Source organism: Lathamus discolor, chromosome 3 (assembly GCF_037157495.1).
Source record: "Lathamus discolor isolate bLatDis1 chromosome 3, bLatDis1.hap1, whole genome shotgun sequence".
In the NCBI taxonomy this organism is placed as follows: Eukaryota; Metazoa; Chordata; class Aves; order Psittaciformes; family Psittacidae; genus Lathamus; species Lathamus discolor.
This window is the reverse complement of record NC_088886.1, coordinates 79,261,070-79,280,319: the sequence shown is the minus strand read 5'-3', so window position 1 is coordinate 79,280,319 and position 19,250 is coordinate 79,261,070. Positions and strand designations below refer to the sequence as shown.

Here is a 19,250-nt window from a genome sequence, read left to right as displayed (position 1 = left end):
GGCACTAATTATCAACCCAACCAATTTTTATTTAGTTGTTTCATTATTTATTTTTTTATAAGAAGGTGTCCCTCCGTCTTCCAGATTGTTTGTGAGAACAGGAGAAATTGCAATTTTTAATGATCTGAATTTATTTTACATGTGATGAACCTCACTATTATAATTACATTAGGAATGTTCAAAATATATCCTTGAAGTGAATTGTCTACACAGAGATTGCTTAAAGAAAGTTTTTCAGTGTTCTATCACATCAGTTACTAAACTCTAGTGGCTTTATTTGATCTTCGAATCACAGAGCATTGCTTCTGTTACTTAGCTATTTGTCTCTTCATCAGTCTTGATCTTCTATCAAAAGTCTTCCTCTTTTCAATTATGATTGATCACACTTAGGTTTCTGAATGATAACTATCTTTGAACTGCAGGAATACCCCCTCGGTTGCTCCCTGTCAAGGGACTGGTGACCTATGTAGTTGAAAAAACAGCCATAGTACAAAAAAAAAGCAAAGTTTCACATCTTTGTTGCTACCTTGAGAGAAGTATTTGAAATACTTGTGAAAATTCAGATATTGCATTTCTAACCAACTAAATGGGCTTTTCCTTTTTTAGACTAGGAACTCAAACCTTTATAAAACAATAGATGGCCTCCTTGTTTTGTATTTAAAGAAAAATATTTATAATAAATCACAGAAGTGTAAATATATTTGTAATATAGTACTTATTTTGGATAACCTTTAAAGATGGACTGTTTTGGTTTTGCCCCTGGTATTCATATTGAGTTTTTAAATTGCTGCTCTTTTCTGCCTGTCCCAAAAGGGACCTCTCACTTCCTCTGAAAATCACGTGTTACTAAGATGTAATTGCACTTCATTTTTTTTTTTTTTATGTTATTTACTCACAAAATAGTACATGCATTTAGTGATTGATTGGGAGTAACTGACCAGAGAATATATTAGAACAAAGAAAATGCAATGATTTGTAGTAGGTTTCCAGAGCTGCAGAGTCTTTAGAGTGGTATTAATGGAAGGTTGTTCTTTTTCTGACACCTACAGGTTGAAGACTCTCAAGGATCATTTTACTTACTCACTCTACGTCAATATCTGTCGCTCCATCTTTGAAAAGGACAAGCTACTCTTCTCTTTTTGTCTAACTGTGAATCTCATGAAATATGAAAAATTGGTAATTAAAAATAATTTGTAGTAAAAAAACAGAAAAATAAGTTTATAAATAACTAGATCACTTAAGCCTGAATTTTGTGCTAGATGATAACAGTTTTTCTAAACATTGTTTAAATTAAAGCCCAGCCTATGTTGTCCTTACAGAAAACATTTTGTAAAATTTTACTGTAATGTAATTCTGAGTTCTAAGGGAATATCAAAATGAATTGTAACCATTGATTTGAGAAACTCCTCTTTCTCACTGAAGGTGCTAAATGTGTTTATTTTTGTATAGAATTCCTCAAAATCATGCACTCTGCCAACTGAATTCTATTAATTTCTAGGAATTCTTTACAAAATGTTTCTTACCTGGACTTTTAAAATTCATAATGAAGCACATGTATTTTAACCATATATAAGCTTTTAGTGGTTGTATAGAAGCTGTTTCAACTAATGCAAGAATTCAGATAAATGTATTTATTTCTTTCATAAGATACTAAAACCGTTAGATTTTATTTATTTAGTCCTGAGAATATTGTTTTTTATTGTAGATTAATGAGAATGAGTGGCACTTTCTGTTGACTGGAGGCATAGGTTTGGAGAATCCCTTTTTTAATCCATGTTCCTGGCTTCCTCAAAAATCATGGGATGAAATTTGTCGACTAGAAAATTTGCCATGCTTCACAAACATTAGTAAGGATTTTGCACGACTGAAGGATGGATGGAAATCAGTATATGACAGTTTGGTATGTTAACATTCCTGATTGCTTGCATTCATAAGCCAATTAACGTACTAAAAATATTTATACAGGGAAAAGAAAGTGCTGTCATTTTACACGGTATGTTCTTACATATATTAATGTAAATATTTAAGCAAATAGTGTGTAGTAGATCATTGCCAATTTGTCAGGTGGCTTCTGAATAGCAAGTCAGGATTTGAACTGAATTTGGATGGAAAAAAGGCAACAAAACCTGGAGCTGGAAGGTGAAACTTAATTTGCTAAATTAAGGCAACCATTTTCCCTTGTCAGTTTATACATTTGTTTACCAAGCTTTGAAGATACCTTTTCCTGCTATTACATAGTATGCTGCTTTCCTGAAAAAGTGTAAAAAAACCCTATTACTATCATGTAGAGACATTAGAATGGAGTTTAGGAGACCTGTGATTCCTTATTCTCACAGTGACCTGATGTATGCATTAATGACTTTGTCTCTGACTTCGTCACTGATTCCTTAGAATCTAAATACGGGCACTTTAGTCTTAGTATTAAGTCCTTATTTTATTATACTCCTCCCATCTGCTTCTTGATAGGCAAAATGCTCATTGTACACATACTTCCTGGACAAATGATTAAAAAGTTATCCTTATTTCCTACTTGCACTATATCTGACCATAATCACTTCCATTTTCAGATAATGCTGTCCATTTGTGCTAGTCCATTGAACCGCTTTTGTTACTGTTAACTTAAATGGTGAAAATTTATCAGCAATATTCAGTCAAATGACCCAGGACTTCTTACACCCATTTAACACACCATGTATTTTATTCATTGTAAATGTCAAGGATTTTGAAATCCTGCCTATTTAAATATGGGCTTAAACATAAAGCAACTTGAGGACTTCAGTTCTTTGGGAAATAGTTGCTTGGAAAATGAAAAAAGAAATTATGGCATTTGAAAAAGAGACTGAGGGAGAGGATGACTATGTCCCCTTTGGAATTCTAGCTTTTTAAAGCAATGCCCAATGTAAATGAAAGGTGCTGACTTTCAGAAGTAAAGATTCAAAAGTGTGTAATGGCTATGTGGTCATTCACATAGGCAAACGGAAATAACTAGAAATTTCTTCATTTAAGTGGTGTTCAATAAAATGAGACCTGTGGAATCAGGTCATCAGTTAGTTAACTGATAAACAATCTGATAAATAGTAATCCTGAAGCCAAGAACATTCAGTTATTGAACCTGTAGTGCTAGGAATAGTATTATCTATCACTGTTCTAATATAGGAGAGTCACTATGCCTTTTACCTGTTAAGTAAAAACATTTTCATTACCTATCTAGCTTTACTACTAGTACTGTCATGTGAATGCACTGTAATTTTCAAAAATGCCAGTTAATGGTCTTGGGAAAAATTCCTTTTCAACAGTTGCATTTATTTGCTTTTAATTGCCAGTATCCGCAGTAATGTGCAACCCACTCTTTTTCCTGCATTGTTAGTGATACATGAATCTTTTTAAATTGGCAGTTTCATGCATGTATCCATTTGCATTAGAGAACACACAAATCAGTGTTGCTTGAGCCACTTTGTCATCAGCAACCCTATGCAGAATAGGACTTTTTCAAAGGAGTTTGAAATACACTTTTCTTCTATTGTTATAGACCAGGTCACTTCCAAAAGTAGGGAATTCCTGACTTCAACTCCCCAGTTCAAGGATTCCATGTATTTCATCTAAAGTTATACTGCATATCATTTTGGAGTAGGGACCAAAACTCACTTCTCTGCTAGCTGGCTGACTTGATCTTGAAGCTACTGATGCATTCCTTCTCATGGAGAAATTAAGAGTTTTCAGCACAGTTGCAATACTCAGTAGAGTCCTCAGCGTTTCTCAATTCACTCAGGTTTCTATGAAGCTTGCAAATTTTTAGTTAATCTTCAGCAACCATTATAAATGTCATCCTGAGGTACCTGTTTTTTTCCATATCTTAACATAAAAATAATGCAGTATTCTGGATTCCAGTCTGAAACCAAGTGCCTAGAAACTGGGGAAGGCAGGAGCCATGCTGCAGATCGTTAGCAGAATGTGAGCTCCATTATGATTTGATTTGCTAAATCAGTGTTGCTCAGAATGCAGTTTGTGTGCATTTGTCTACCTACCTCTATGGCCAGCCCTCCTTGGCAAGTGCAAGGAGCTCACAAGCAGACAAAATGTTTCCAGAAAGGCATAATGTACTTCTGTCTAACAAAAAGTTAACATGGCACACAATGACTGCTGTTCCTAATCTGGTAACTGCAATAACAACGGTTGGATTATTCATAGGCCATTTGCAAACTAAGTTCCCTGGTGCATTGTTTGACTTAATTTTCCAGTTCTTGTTTTTCTGCACTCATTTTCTGCATTCAGATGTAACCTAACTCAATAGTTATCATGTAATGCTGTAATGATTGTCATTGATTATATGGCTACCGTTGTAATACTGAAGACTGACACTATAATTCAGTTCTAACAGAAAGAGGTGAACTGCATTTTCAGGTTTCTTCCACCTCATTCCTTCTCTGCTTCCTAGAGAAAAAATCTGGTTTATTATCTTCTAAACACTTAGAGATTACTGTAACTTGTCTGCTATAAGAGATGCTTCTTAGCTATACATATATTTAAAGTTTGTGTCTTTTGCTTTTTGGTTTTGGGGTTGGGTTTTTATTTAAAGAATGTCAACCCCATTCGTTTCTGTAGATTAAGAAAAATGCATCATGTATTACTGTGGTATATTAAAAGATAATTTACCCTCACTACAGGTAATTCACAAATGCTTTAAATAATGTTGAAATGTGTGTTTTTAGAATCCTCAGAATGAACATTTTCCTGCAGAGTGGCAAGACAAATTGGGGGAGTTCCAAAGGATGCTTGTCATTCGCTGCCTGAGGCCTGATAAAGTACGTATGAAACTTTTATTCAAAAAGGTCTGTCCATCTTGGAAGCTAAAAGTATTTATAACCATGAATTGTAATTGTGTTGTCTACAACAGTCTGTCATAAAGGAAAATGGGAATTAATGAGATTTAAAAAAAAAAAATCAGCAAGTTTAAAATTGTAATTAAAAAAAGATATTTAAAACAGAAGGTAGGCCTTTAGGTTTTGTTAAGTTTCATGTTCATAACCAAAATCCCTAGAGCTCTTCTTCCTTTAGGCTGTATTACAAACCTTGTGACTTTCCTTTTTCAGTACACTTACTGCATTTGCTTACACATCTTTGTTGATGGATGTCATTATGGTGAATTTTGCCTGATCTGAGAAGATAACGTAGGTGCTTTAAAGGTGGTGATTACTGCAGACACAGTGATCCATTTTGTTCTATGGAAGGTGTTTCAAAGCAGAACTGTTCTGATTTAGTCTGCCTAGCTGTAAGGCTTGAACATGGCACAGGTCACAAAAGGTGCTCAGAGTTATGAATCTTTATTCCAAAAAAGTCAACCCACTAAAAGCTGGAATACAAGTATTTGCTTGGACACTTAACATATATACACAGGTTGAAGGGACTATTATTAGTCTACACCTAGCCATAATGACAAAGCATACTATGAAAGATAAGAGGTAGTATAAACATTTAGGACTTATATTCCAGAAAGCCTGTGAAAGGAATTCACTACACTTCCTCACACAACCATTTAGCTTTACAGTAGTATTCAGATAAAAATATGGCTGTTTGTACCATATGAGGAAGAGAAACCTTCAGACTTTACACTTCACTGTTGGGTTTTTTTTGACTGGCGGTATGAGCTTTTAGAATGTTGGGCAGATTGCTCAGCATGGAGAGGCACTGGTGGCAGTGGTGTATACTGATGCTTGGAGACAAAGTTATCCAGAAGACGCTGCCTAGTTGCAGCGACTTCTTCTTCAAAAGCGTTTATTATGCTTCTGCCAGTTTTGCACTTAAAACAAAGCAAAAGATTGAGACTTTCAGTTGAGCAATTTAACTGTGTAGTTCAGGTACCTTCAAAAATGAGATCCTCAGAAACCTACTAATCTCCCACTAATTCTAGCTTACAAGTCTACTTTTAGCCTATAGTTAATACTGCTACCTGAATGATGCAGTTTGCCAGCTATTTCATATGCATAGTCACATTTGATTCAGAAACTTCTCAACTACTCTTGCCAGTAGGGCTCAGTGACCACTTTCGGGTATGTCTAGTATACTTTTAAAGTATACTAGAAGTGTTCAGGTGCAGATTTCTTAGCCAATAATGCACCTAAATCATTACTTCAAAGTAAGTTATGTTCTAGTCTTACCCAATCACTCCTTGCTAATGCAAGAAATACTAGAGATGAAAGTTCTTGTTTTCATTCTAGCTTATATTAAGATTATTTGGTTAACACTTACAAGGAAGGTTCTCAGCCGTGTCATCTCCAACATGTAGTACTCCTCCATGGTCAGGTCATCGAAGGGCTTAGCAAGGGATAAAAAGCCACAGTTGTAATATTTCATGTGTTCTTTCCTGCAATGAAAAGACAGAATAAGAAGATATTAAACCCATGCAAGTCCCATTTCAAACAATAAAGATACTTGAGCACACACTTCTCTTCAGTACTTCTGCCATCTCTCAGCAGAAAAAGTATCATACAGAAAACATACAGAAATAAATCTAACTTTATCTCAGATAACAGCTAGACAAACTATTTCAGAGTTACTGGATAAGATAAACTTTCAATAGGCTTCAGTTCCGTGAACTGCTACAGAGGAAACTGGTAATTTTATAATGAGTAAGGGGATGTTATCAAAGAAGTTTGGAGGAATACTTCAAGAACATTGTCACATCTGTGCTTACCATGGGTCATCATTTGGTTCCCAGCCTTCCAGTTCTATCAAGCAAAAGAAACATTTTACTACATCTGGTTCATTTTCATCCGGACAGTGGATAAAGCCCGCCTTTGCCATCTGTAGGTGACAGTTTGGAAGTTTAGAGCCTCATCCAACACACGGCTCATCTTCACATCAGTAAACTCTGAAAGCTCACAAATAATGCCTTTCCCCACAATGTCTATCAGCACAGATCAGAGTGAAAAGTACATATTAAGTGCAAGGGCTGCAAGCAGGCAGATAAGCAACTAGTAAATGAACAGGCTGCAAGTAGCAAACAGATTTCTGCACAACTGCGGCATGTGCAGGCTGCCAGAGTAATTTTGCTCTACCAGAAAACAGGTAGTCATGCTACACATGCATTTCAGTAGCAGTGCATGAGATCTGCCATAGCCAGGACTATAGAGAATATTTTTAGAGAAAAAATAGCACAAGACCATGGGCATACAGAATCAGTAAGTTATGCACGTAGAACACTACATCTTTAACTGGCCACAGAGGGAGCACATCTGGTCAGAAAACTGAAAATAAAGTACATTTGTTTCAGTTATCAAACTTCACACATTCTCAGGGAACTCTTGCAGTGCGACTCATCTGAGATCCAGCCTAGAAGTTTTATGTATGAGCCAAAGTACAAGTCAAATGGATTTCTATTTATTTATTTATTTATTTTTAATGCTCAAGCCAAAGGTTGCAGGGACATAAACATCAAGTTTTCTGCAATTTAAGTTATTTCAATTTCTGAATTTGAAGTATTGATCATTCTGCTACTTCATCCTGCTGGATGTCTGCTTGCTTCTTCTAATGTAGGGTTCTTTTTTATGAATGAAAACTTGCAATCAGAAAGACTACATAATATAAGAATTAACTTTTAAGCAATAAGAACATAAAACGAGTAAAAACAAGAGCAGTAGCTTATATTCAGTTCTGTAGCTAGATATGCAGAAACCAGTCATATTACTACAGTATTTCTGAGCAGGGAACAGGCTTAGCGGAAGTTCACAACTCTTCTTGGATATGAATATACTTAGCAAAGCTTTACATTCATGCACAATATAAAAAAAATAAGGCATAGCCAAAATAACCAATTTCAGACTTACATTATCTGGAGTGCACTTGCAGTTCTCTCTAAAAGGCCAGTTTGTGAAGGTTTTCAAACGGTTCTCATATTCATACATATCCTTAAAATCAGTCAAAAGCTTAGAAGCCGAGCCATATTCTTTCAAGAGCATCTCCATCTTTAAAGCCTGTAACTGGTATAGCCTACAGCCTCCCTGCTGCTCCCAAATTTAAGGCATTATACTAATTGGTGACACAATGCAGCTGTAAAGCAGGGTTAGTTTTAAAGTAAATAAAAACACAGGTGAGTTTGGGAGCAGGACTATCAAGAGAAATAATGCTATTGTAGCTTTTTCCCTTACGTCACATTCTGTGTACTTTACATTATATATTTATTAACTGAAAACACCTATGCTAACGCAGTATGAAAATTACCAAAGTGAATTAACATTGCTGTTTGAAACCTTTAGCATTTCTTGAATTTAGTGTTCAGATATTAAATCTCAGTATCACATTTGTGAATAATACTGCATTCCTTTAAAGGGGAGGTGGTTATGGTACAGTACTCTAGAGTGTGTCCCGAGGTAGAATGAATGGTGATATTTAGAAGAACTATAATAAGAGTTTGCAGGATGAAAGCAGTAAGCTGACATATTATAAATTGTCTCTCAATTTGGTGCAGAGCCCAGTTGACTTCAGTAGGAAGTTTAAACACTAGTGTGTACAACAGGGCTGTACACAGCAGTTTTCTAAGCCAAGATTTTAACACCTTTGAAAGGTGTTGCATTATGAGATTTGAAAATTGAAATCCTTTCCATAAGCAGATCAAGTAAGTGCAGGAAAAAATCTTTTTTCCTATACCAGCACATTAGTCTGTTCTGATGTGGTGACAGAAATGAGATTAAAGATCATTTGCATAGGACTTCCAATTTCAACCCTCTTAGAGCATCTTATTTTTATTTTTTTTGCCTAGATTTTCACCTGCTAAATCATTGATTCCTCTGGGACTGTATCTGATTTTACATGCAAGAATGCTGTCCTTGAAATTTATATGAAAATATTTAATGCGTGCTAATGCTTACGCAAAAATGGGACATTTAATTCTATTTTTCCTTTTCTTTTAGATAATACCAATGGTGCAGGAATTTATCACTCACAACCTGGGCCGTCCATTCATTGAGCCACCTCCATTTGATTTGTCAAAAGCATTTTCTGACAGTCATGCTTGTGCACCGCTGATCTTTGTACTTTCCCCTGGTGCAGACCCCATGGCAGCCCTTGTCAAGTTTGCTGATGATCAGGTATTTTAATATCTCAGGCTTTTTTAATGTAGCTGGTGCGTGTGTGTGTGTCATTGCGTATGTTTGCAGGAAGTAAAGAACTTTAGATAGATTAGAGGTTTTTAGTCAACTGGAATGACACGAAAAATAAGATTTAAACTGTATTTTTATATATGGTGTACATTAAATATTTAAGGAATACATATAGATGTGAACTCTCATGCCAGAAATTTTATTATATTTATGCAATATTATTCTTTAACATACTTTCTGTATTCAGGGATATGGTGATGCAAAGCTTAGTTCTCTGTCACTTGGTCAAGGCCAAGGCCCAATAGCCATGAAAATGATACAGAATGCAGTAAAGGAAGGAACATGGGTAGTTCTGCAAAACTGCCATCTCGCAAGTTCATGGATGCCAACACTGGAAAAAGTCTGTGAGGTAAAAATAAGTATTTCCTTCTTATAAATACTTTTGAAGGCATGTCTGGTTCATTCAGGTGACTGAAAAGCCATACTTTGTGATGATTTCTATCATAGAAGGGTAATCGTCACATACTGATTCTGACTTTTTCTTTCTGCCTGCTGGAATAGAAAGTGCTCACAAGCATGATGGGTCTGGCCCATTCCCTGAATGGTAAATCCCAGCTGCTACAACAATCTCTTCAGGGCATCATGTCATACGTAGATATGACATATCATATATAGCAATAGACATATGTCAAATGTCTATCGCTGCAGAAATGCAGTATGCTAAGGAATTTTACTCTTGAACAGCTATAGGTTTCCAGAGAGGTACTAGTGTATGTTTCTTTCTTTTCTTTCCCCCTTAGTAAACTTAACACATTTCTGATGTGATAATATTACTATAGCCCTTCTCAGAACACCTGTATGACACTAACTGCATTTTGGTCACATATTCCACAAACATGCACAGAGAGGACAAATTTTAGTGAAAAATACTGAAAGGCTTCAATAAAAATACACCAGCTGTGGAAGGGAAGTTGTCATTTATAACCTTGACTTTCACTATAATCTCATATAAGTATCTAAGAAATTAAAAGTATAAATGGTATATTTTCCCAGTTAAAAAAAAATGGCTTTAATAATAAAACTTGTGGTGTATATTAATTTAGCGTGTCTTCCAATTGCCTGTATTTATATGTGTTTATTATAGGAGCTAAACCCTGATACAACACATCCAGATTTCCGACTTTGGCTCACCAGTTACCCATCTGCCACGTTCCCGGTGTCTGTACTTCAGAATGGAGTGAAGATGACTAATGAAGCACCCAAAGGTTTACGAGCCAATATAATTAGTTCGTACATGATGGATCCAATATCTGATCCTGAATTTTTCAACAGCTGCAGCAGACCAGTTAGTAATGTCATCCTGTAACTTTGCAAATCAGTTAAAGCAGACCCTGATGACTCTGTGTGCTCTGGGGGAAAAGAACCTCCCAGATTAAATAGTTGTCTTCACTGCAACTAAACACTTTTGGTTACTGGCAATAGTGATTTGGTTTTTTAATTTTATTGCTTTTCTCCTACTTCTTCAAGTGAAATCGCGGTGGGGCATTAATAATACAGCTCTCCAGTTAAAGAAACACCCAACACAGTAAGAAAGACTGGTGAAAAAACCAGTCTTTTCATAATTAGATGTCTGGAAGCATATTATTTTACATTATTTTTCTATAATTAATATAGTTCTAAATGAGGTAATTCGCTTTCTGAATAGTCTCAATTGAAAAACAAATCAAAAGTTGTTAGTGAAGTTTTTCTTTACAGGCCTCATTCTTGATAAAGAGAAAACCAAACCCCAAGACACAACAGAGATACTGTATGAATGAACAGTGTTTAATAATACAGTGGTGTGAAAAAAAATTCGGAGGTCTGTGGGCTCATACATATAGTTGTATGTGACATGTATATTAGATATACGTGGATATATAGCTTTAAAATGAAATTGCTTTGAGGGTTCACACAGTTTTAACTGAGTATTTAGAATTGATGTTTATGAGAACTGATGTTTATGCTTTTGTATGTCAAGAATGAGCCACTCCTGACTTACAAACAGTATGTTAGCAGAGCAGGAGAGGCTGGCATTTGTGTGACTCAAAGACAGCACAGTTATACAGGATGTGATTAAAAATTAAATGGTTTAAACCAGCCATGATTAATTAATGTTGTTGCATTGGTTTTAAGGCTGAGTTCAAGACATTGCTGTATGGCCTTTGCTTCTTCCATGCGCTCGTGCAAGAAAGGCGGAATTTCGGACCATTGGGCTGGAACATTCCATACAGTTTCAACGAGACCGACTTGCGCATCAGCGTGCAGCAGCTTCACACCTTCCTCAACCAGTACCAGGTACAGCAACCTCTCACTGCGGTCACCAGTCTTTGCTTGCACTCTCTTGGGCTGTTAGTGCATGTACCAAGGCAGGCTGGGTGCTGCCATGGCAAACGGGGAGCATTGAATTAGAAAGCAAGGTCTACTTGCAAGGTACTAACCACAAGCATTTTAAGTGGTTAGCGCACCATGATCGGTATATAACTAATGTGGGAAACTTACTTTCAAATTACAATTTAGAAGTTCTGCCATGCAAAATAGAGCAGCGTTTGCTTGTTCCATACAGTTGCCTTATTCATTGGAATCTTATCCTGTCTTTAGACAGGAGCTGTGGATTCAGCTGATAGTGATGTTACTGCAAACTGTAAAATAGTGTACTAAAATACTTATTGCTAACTATGATTAATTCAATGATAAGGGTAATATTAGACCCTGGCCTGTTGCAGATTAATAACAACCTTAATCTATTTGTGTAAACTTGGCAGGTGACATTTCCTTCCCTGTTTGCAGAGCTAGGCAGTGTTTCAAAGCTGCTGTGGAATTTGCTAGCAATACATGACACTTCCTTATGTTCCAGCTTTCTAGGCAACCCACTATAGCCAGAATCTGTTAAAAGTTGTGGCTGGGGACAGGAAAGGGGTGTTAGTTTTACACCACTGTCAGCCTAGAGTGGTTTCGGTTATCAGTGTGGTTAATAGGTAAATTGTGATTCAGCATGAGAAAGTAACTTCAAGGTGTGTGTTTCTTTCCCTGCAGAAGAGTTAAGGGGATGTGTTGGGGGATGTGTTGGGGACAGTGAGAGAAGTATGTATAGAGAAACAAGGAGATTTTGGTAACGTTTTCCAAAAACATATATTCAGGAAGTTCTGGCTGGACTAGTACAGAAACTTTTGCGGCTACTGTTCTTCAAAAGATGCAATGCTGGGCGACTTGATGGATGATTATTAAAGCAGCTGAAGATCAGATCAATGCTACAAGCATGAACTAGCAGAAGTAACTAACACTTTTTAAACTTCCCAGTGAGAATTCTGGATGACTTTCAAACTACAGTCACACCAATACGGCTGCCCAGAGAAGTGCTTTAGGCTGCAGTTCAGATCATTGTCTTGCTTTTTTTTCAGGAGGTGCCATACGATGCTCTTCGCTATATGACTGGAGAATGTAATTATGGTGGCAGAGTCACCGATGACTGGGATCGGCGTACGCTCCGTAGTGTTCTAAACATATTCTTTTCCTCAGAAATCATTACAAATGTAGATTATAAATTTGATTCAAGCGGCCTTTATTTTGCTCCTCCTGAAGGAGATGTAAGTATCCCAGAACAACAGGAATATCAACTGCTTATCTTTTGCAAAAATAGATCTCTCTTTAGTGACGTTGACATGAGCCTCAGAGCTTACTGCTGTCACTGCTTGCTTTTGCGGCTTAATCTCATGTTCTACTAGAATTTGTTTCATTGACTTCTAAGAAATGGAAATGGTGTGAAAAACCCACCCCAACTCCTACCCACTACACTGCCTTTGTTCTGTGTGAGCCAGCAATGCTTAGGGGATGGTAAGAGAAAGAGCCTGCTGAAGTTAAAAGCACTACAGAATAGGCATAAGAGAATTAGTTGATCATACCTGCTGTAGGTAAAAAAAGACATAGTAATCAGCTTAATTTATCACACAGGAGACTGTGGGTGTGGGTCTATAGGGTTTGTGTGGGTCTATAGGGTTTGTGTTTGTATTTTTTCCATTTTTCAGTACCAAAGCTATATTGACTACACAAAGACACTTCCACTGAATCCTTCCCCAGAGATATTTGGAATGAACGCAAATGCAGATATTACCAAGGATCAGTCAGAAACACAACTGTTATTTGACAGCATTCTTCTTACACTGGTATGTAAGGTGCAGAAATCACACACCATCTTGCCATAATATTCTACTCTATCTCCACATTAGTACGTACACCTTTTTTTTTTTTCCAGTTTTTACTGTACCTTATTGTGTTGTGTCTCAGTTCTGGTGAAATTACTGTTCTACTTAAGAAGCTTCTAAGGCTTTTTCAGCTTTGTATTTTTTTCCTGTATTCCCAAGGAAATGTACCTTCTACACTTCCCAGCTTTTAATAACTTTCGACTTCTTGGCCATTTTCAGTTCAGTTTGAAAGTCAGGTACAATCAAGGAATATTATAGTTCCTGTAAGCTTCATGAGGAAAATGAAGAACAGAGAATACCAAGAACAAGGGGGACAGCGAGACAGAACTTGGTTGTGTTCTGTGCCATTTCACAGTACCTGGCCAGCTACTGTGCTGACGGGTACATTGGAGATGGGGATAGAAAGATTAGTTTACAATGGAAGCAGGATTTCCACAAAAAGAGGAGGGCACAAAGATGTAGGAAACCAGATTTTGTTAGTTCTAATCTAATTACTTATTGCAATAATACAGGAAATTCTGAAACGAATTTATTTCAATCAATCACGGGGAAAGAGGGTTGGAACTGTAATGGTCTTTTAAACAATGCCTTTGTAAAAGCTCCATTTTCCTGCATTCTAATTACTCTCCTAAGTCCTCTTTCTTAAAATAAATGTGATTTTTTGGCTCTCTGATAGTCCCAGGCATCTGGTGGTGGTGCAAAATCCACCGATGAAGTTGTCCATGAAGTCACAAATGACATCCTGAGCAAACTTCCTCCAAATTTCGACACTGAAGCAGCAATGAGACGATATCCAACTATTTATACCCAAAGCATGAATACTGTGCTTGTACAAGAGATGGGACGCTTTAACAAGTTATTGCAGACGATAAGAGACTCCTGTATTAACATCCAGAAAGCAATAAAGGTGAGCTGAAGACAACCTTTAAAGGCATTTACCTAGAACCTAGGCTTCATCTCTGTCAATGCAAGTGCCCAGCAAAACTGACCTTGAAGTTGGATTCAGGTCAGTCAAATACTTTAAAGAATCCAAATTTGAAACAGATTGATCTGTATCATAAAATCTGGTAGAAGTACAATGGACTATAACAGTACTACTGTGCCTACTGTACAGAAACCAAATCAGAAGGTTTTCAACTACAGCTGTTCTAGCAAGACAAGCAGTACCTAAGTGCACATCTGTTTTTCTGCCTCACTGGTATGAAAGACTTGAAGCACCTCACACAATTTCTTACAGATGAAAGCAGATCTTCTCAACACCTCAAATAGCAACTTACTGCCAGGGAGGATTCCAGTTAAGATATCACAGTCTAAAGTCAATGTTCATTCTCAGGATCAAAAGGAGTAAGAAGCTACAGCTGTGCAAAATACAAGGGTAAAAAAAAAACAACACCAAAACTCCACAAAAAACACGGGAAAAAAATTTAAGCAATTTTTACTGATCCCCAAAACCACTACTTCTCTCCCCATTAAAGCCAAACTACAAGCTAAAAAGTCTGCCACTTCAGAATAAGGCACTTGGCAGCAGTGTCACAGAGTTTTCAGGAAACTTTAAGTAATGATAAATAAGAGCATTTACAGTTAGTAAACTCGGAGAAGACCAGTGGGCTTGAGTGCACCCTTAGCAAGTTTGCAGACCACAGTTATGTGGTTCAGTTCATACATGTGGTGGACAGAGCACTACGTTAATTATCATTAAAACAATCTGCTTAGGCAACATATTTTGATATCTTCATTTCCAAAATTTACTTCAGGGGCTAGTAGTGATGTCTGCTGAACTGGAAAAAGTGGTGGATAGCATTCTGAAAGGCAGAATTCCAGAACTATGGATGAGTAAGTCTTACCCAAGCCTCAAGCCTTTGGGCAGCTATGTGACTGACTTCCTTCAAAGACTGAAGTTTTTGCAGGTGAGCACACTCCATTTATTTACACACGGTTTTGTTCAGTGCTGTTTATTATTTTTGTCTGTTGATGGCAGGTGACATCTCCACCAGTGAACATACACATACCATTTACTTCCACTGAATGACTGACAGGGTCAGTTCATCTGTGCATCCATTTTGTACAGCCCTTTACCCATCACAGCATCTAATTAAGCACTACATTTTGCCACATACCCTTCACCTCACAAAGAGCGAGCTCCTGTGTGTCAGTAATACTGTATGACAGAACTGGCCTTCTGATGTAAATTTACTAAGGGCCTCTTCCTACAGATCTGGTGATGGTAATTAATTTAATTCAAACAGAACTTAGTAAAATACTGCTGAGTTTCTTTTCCAGTGTGCGACCTTAAAAACATTTGAACACAAAATCTTTATGTTCAAGTACCAAGCTTTCAGTAAAATGCTGAAACAAGCTGGAAAAGTTAATCAAGCAGTGGGGCTCTTTCACCTATAAGAATGCATTCCCAAAACTTGACTTTAAATGAGTAACAGCTAGAGTTTCAGCACCATTCTATGGCTTAGTAATCGCTATCAACTTAAGAAAACCAAACTTACAGCAGGTCACCCTCCTCCATACCTGTTGTAAAAACAGGTCGCAAGATAGAACTAAAATCAAAAGTAAATTAAAATGAAATTAAAATATAATAGCAAAAGCAGCACCCAGTTTTGGGTCTAGCAGGATATTCACAAAATTCTGCATTTCCAGAGAACCTCAATTTTATGTGTTGGGGACACATCACGCAGTCCCCATGCCTCGGTAACTCCCACTTTTATCTGTAGGAAGCCTGACAGTAGCTATGACGGTGATTTTTTATTTCTTGGGAAGAAAACTCCTTACTAGCAGAGACAAACGGTGTAGTTTCTGCACTGTAATTCTCTGCAGTGTAGGAAATTTTTTCAGACATTATTCAAAACTGGTGTTTGCAGCAATCAGAAAAGGTCTTGTTGCACCAGTAAATATTCACCATTGCAACAGACCTCACATGTATTATAACCCAGTCCAACAAATGTAATTTTTTAAAATCATTTTTCTATAGATGCCTCCACAGTGTAAGTTATTAAAAACAGAACAAGAAATTAACCAAACACAACCCTCCAAACACAGCCCCCTACAACCAGATTAATTATAAAACATATTGTCCCTCCTCACCTTCAACTTGGTGTACACACAACACCTGACTTTGACCCTGGAAGGGAAATATGATTCTTTGAAAGAGAAAGCAGCCTGCAAAAGAGATCTGTCATTTGCACAGAGAAACAAAGATACATAAGAGGGGAGAGAGGGAGGATTTGATGAACTTAGAGGGATGATTCATATTTAATGGACTTATTGAAACTAATCTTACTGTATGTGATTTTTTTGTTTGGTTGTGCTCAGCCATCCAAAGTTCCACTGCTTTCAGAAAAGAACCAGGAGCCCCAAGGACAGTCCTGGATTCACAAAGCAAGAAATTACTTCTGCTGTTATTCTAAAAGATATTTGCTTTCCTAAGTACTAATAAAATCAAAGGCAGATTTGTTTGGTTATTTTCCCTCCTCTCTCTTCTGCTGCTGCAGTTGTGGTATGAAAATGGAGCTCCACCAGTCTTCTGGATTTCAGGATTCTTCTTCACTCAAGCATTCTTAACAGGTGCCCAGCAGAACTATGCCAGAAAATACACCATTCCAATAGACCAACTAGAATTTGATTATGAAGTGCTGGAAGATAAGGAATATGACACTGCTCCTGAAGATGGTAAGCAAATGCATCACAGAATTATCTGCCTTTGCTGATGTATTTAGAAGGTAACATTAATGTGCAGGCTCAGTTATGCAATTAAGTTCATGAATTCAGCTGGCAAACATGCACATCTGCAGTGCTCCCCACAAGATGCACAAGAAGCAAAGAACCAATTTTAAGTCTTGGATTAGCATGTAGATACAAAATAACACCAACAGAGGACACTCCTCGACCCAAACTTCCCACAAGAGATCAAACTTCCAAGCAATACCCAGCTTGACTTTTATCCTGCCCCCCCCCCCCCCATTTTACTCTGCTAGCATATGTGTCTGCAAATGCTTATTTTCCTAAGCCAAGGAAAACCAGGCATTCATTAGAGAAGTTACGTATGCTACCTTTACTATCCCTAGACAAATATCTTATAGACATGATCACAATGGGCAACAGGGGACCACTCTAAGAAGGGAAAAGCTCTATTTTTTTATCACACTGCCTTATCATATACTACTTACCTTAGGTTTCAGTTGCAGATACATTTGTTAGCTTACCCTTCCTCAGAAAAAAAAAAAAGAGATTAAACAGAACTGTTCTTAGTGCTCTTTTTAATACCTTTCTGAGGATCAGTTTGACTGGAAGTTGTATAAAAAAGAAGGGCTTAGCATGTTCCCTGGGAGAGCCACATCCAGTCAGTTCAAGTCATTTTCTGTTGGGGCATGTTTAGTTTTTGTTTTGGAAGTTACAGTTTTCAGTCTACAGAGCAAGAGGGTGCAAATCTCATGAAAACCAGATGCTGTTATCCTTTTTTTCTTCTGGAATTCTGAGGGAATATCATATCATGTCATTGTGACATGTAAAATAAAGATATTTGTGGTTTTTAAACATTTACTTCTTTAATGAACAGCCTTAGAAAAGTATAAGCAAACAGCAACTTTAAACATAGGCAATGAAACAACTTGAAGACTAAATAGTGAAAGACTGTTTATATGATAAAACCTCCAAGTTTGGAAACATTAAAGCTGACAATATGTAGTATGTACAGAAAACTTTATAATAATGACAAGTTTAAAAATAGTGTCCTGTACTGCAGAATCATTCTTCAGCTGTCACTGACCATTCAGAAGAGGCTGGATACACTGTGATATCACTAGACATTGTAACTCTATAAAGCCTTACAGAGCTGTAGCTATAAAGTATACCATTGTGTTTGTTACACTCAAGGTTATTTGATCATCACTTAGAACACACAAAAGTCCCACACACTCAGTTAACTGACAGCAAAGTGCACTGCACTAGCTGCTGGTCTCAGCTAGCAGACATTTGCAGGTTTTGGGTAACATGCTATCCTTTCCAACTGATTCAGGTGTCTACGTTCGGGGGTTGTTCTTGGATGGAGCACGCTGGAACAGGCAAACTAAGATGCTTGGAGAATCTCATCCGAAAGTCCTCTATGATATAGTGCCTGTGGTCAGTATTTCCTGTTCAGTGACATTTTATAGTATTATATACTAACAGATGCTGTAGAATTAGTACTCTTGAATTTCTAGTCTTCAAGGAATTAACAGGGTAATTCTTATAAAACGATTTAATTGATATATTTTGTGTTGAAATAAATTGTCTGAGAGGAGCTAAGATTATCTGCGATTAATGACAGCAACAGGAAGTTTGGTGTTGCATATTTTGGGAGAGGAAGCTATCTTGTAACAAGAAACAGGGTGTCAGGGCTATCTCTTATAAAGCAAACAAACTAAAAACCTAACAAACAATGTCCCAATACTTTGGCAGAGTTGAGACTGTTCCCTGTTTCTTTTTTTAACTGAGATGAGGAAGATTATTTTATTCTTCACTGCAGATATGGCTAAAGCCGTGTAAGAGATCAGAGATTCCAAAGCGACCGAGTTACCTGGCCCCATTGTACAAGACCAGCGAGAGAAGAGGGACTCTGTCAACAACAGGCCATTCCACCAACTTCGTCATCGCAGTAACTCTTGCTTCAGACAAACCCGAAGAGCACTGGATCAGAAGGGGCGTGGCGTTACTATGTCAGCTTAACGCATAAACCTGCCCCCATTTTGGGAGGTAGGTGCATTTTCCAGATCACTTATAAAGGATGCATGTTGGTCCTGAAAGGCCACGTTAAAAGAGAAATCACAATGAATTTGTTTACAATGTTGCATTTGTGCCTTTCATGGGATTTGAAATACAAATACTAAAATACAAAGATGCACAATAAAACTGTATAAAAGCCAACGAAAAA

At 37.1% G+C, this 19,250-nt stretch overlaps 2 protein-coding genes across 3 annotated transcripts in view; one reads left to right on the top strand and one right to left on the bottom strand.

Moving 5' to 3' along the window:
* Positions 1–19,244, top strand: part of DNAH7 (dynein axonemal heavy chain 7) — a 108,898-nt gene extending 89,654 nt beyond the window's left edge. The window contains exons 51-64 of the mRNA XM_065669959.1: positions 1,050–1,176; positions 1,706–1,900; positions 4,710–4,802; positions 8,907–9,083; positions 9,343–9,504; positions 10,240–10,440; positions 11,268–11,429; positions 12,533–12,718; positions 13,157–13,294; positions 14,010–14,240; positions 15,088–15,240; positions 16,834–17,011; positions 18,357–18,460; positions 18,846–19,244. Of these exons, the coding sequence (XP_065526031.1) occupies positions 1,050–1,176; positions 1,706–1,900; positions 4,710–4,802; positions 8,907–9,083; positions 9,343–9,504; positions 10,240–10,440; positions 11,268–11,429; positions 12,533–12,718; positions 13,157–13,294; positions 14,010–14,240; positions 15,088–15,240; positions 16,834–17,011; positions 18,357–18,460; positions 18,846–19,052 (2,314 nt within the window). The 3' untranslated portion in view covers positions 19,053–19,244. The remainder of the gene's footprint in view (positions 1–1,049; positions 1,177–1,705; positions 1,901–4,709; positions 4,803–8,906; positions 9,084–9,342; positions 9,505–10,239; positions 10,441–11,267; positions 11,430–12,532; positions 12,719–13,156; positions 13,295–14,009; positions 14,241–15,087; positions 15,241–16,833; positions 17,012–18,356; positions 18,461–18,845) is intronic.
* Positions 14–7,975, bottom strand: LOC136009755 (baculoviral IAP repeat-containing protein 5.1-B-like). 2 transcript variants are annotated; one of them, XM_065669957.1, is made up of 4 exons: positions 7,824–7,975; positions 6,692–6,801; positions 6,247–6,361; positions 14–462 (listed from the first exon to the last, which is right to left on the bottom strand). In XM_065669957.1, the coding sequence occupies exons 1-4, from the start codon at positions 7,959–7,961 to the stop codon at positions 406–408; spliced, it is 420 nt and encodes a 139-aa protein (XP_065526029.1). In that variant the 5' UTR covers positions 7,962–7,975; the 3' UTR covers positions 14–405. The 2 variants fall into 2 exon arrangements, with proteins under 2 accessions (XP_065526029.1, XP_065526028.1); XM_065669956.1 differs by lacking the exon at positions 14–462 and adding an exon at positions 5,306–5,797.
* Positions 19,245–19,250: the final 6 nt, after the last annotated feature.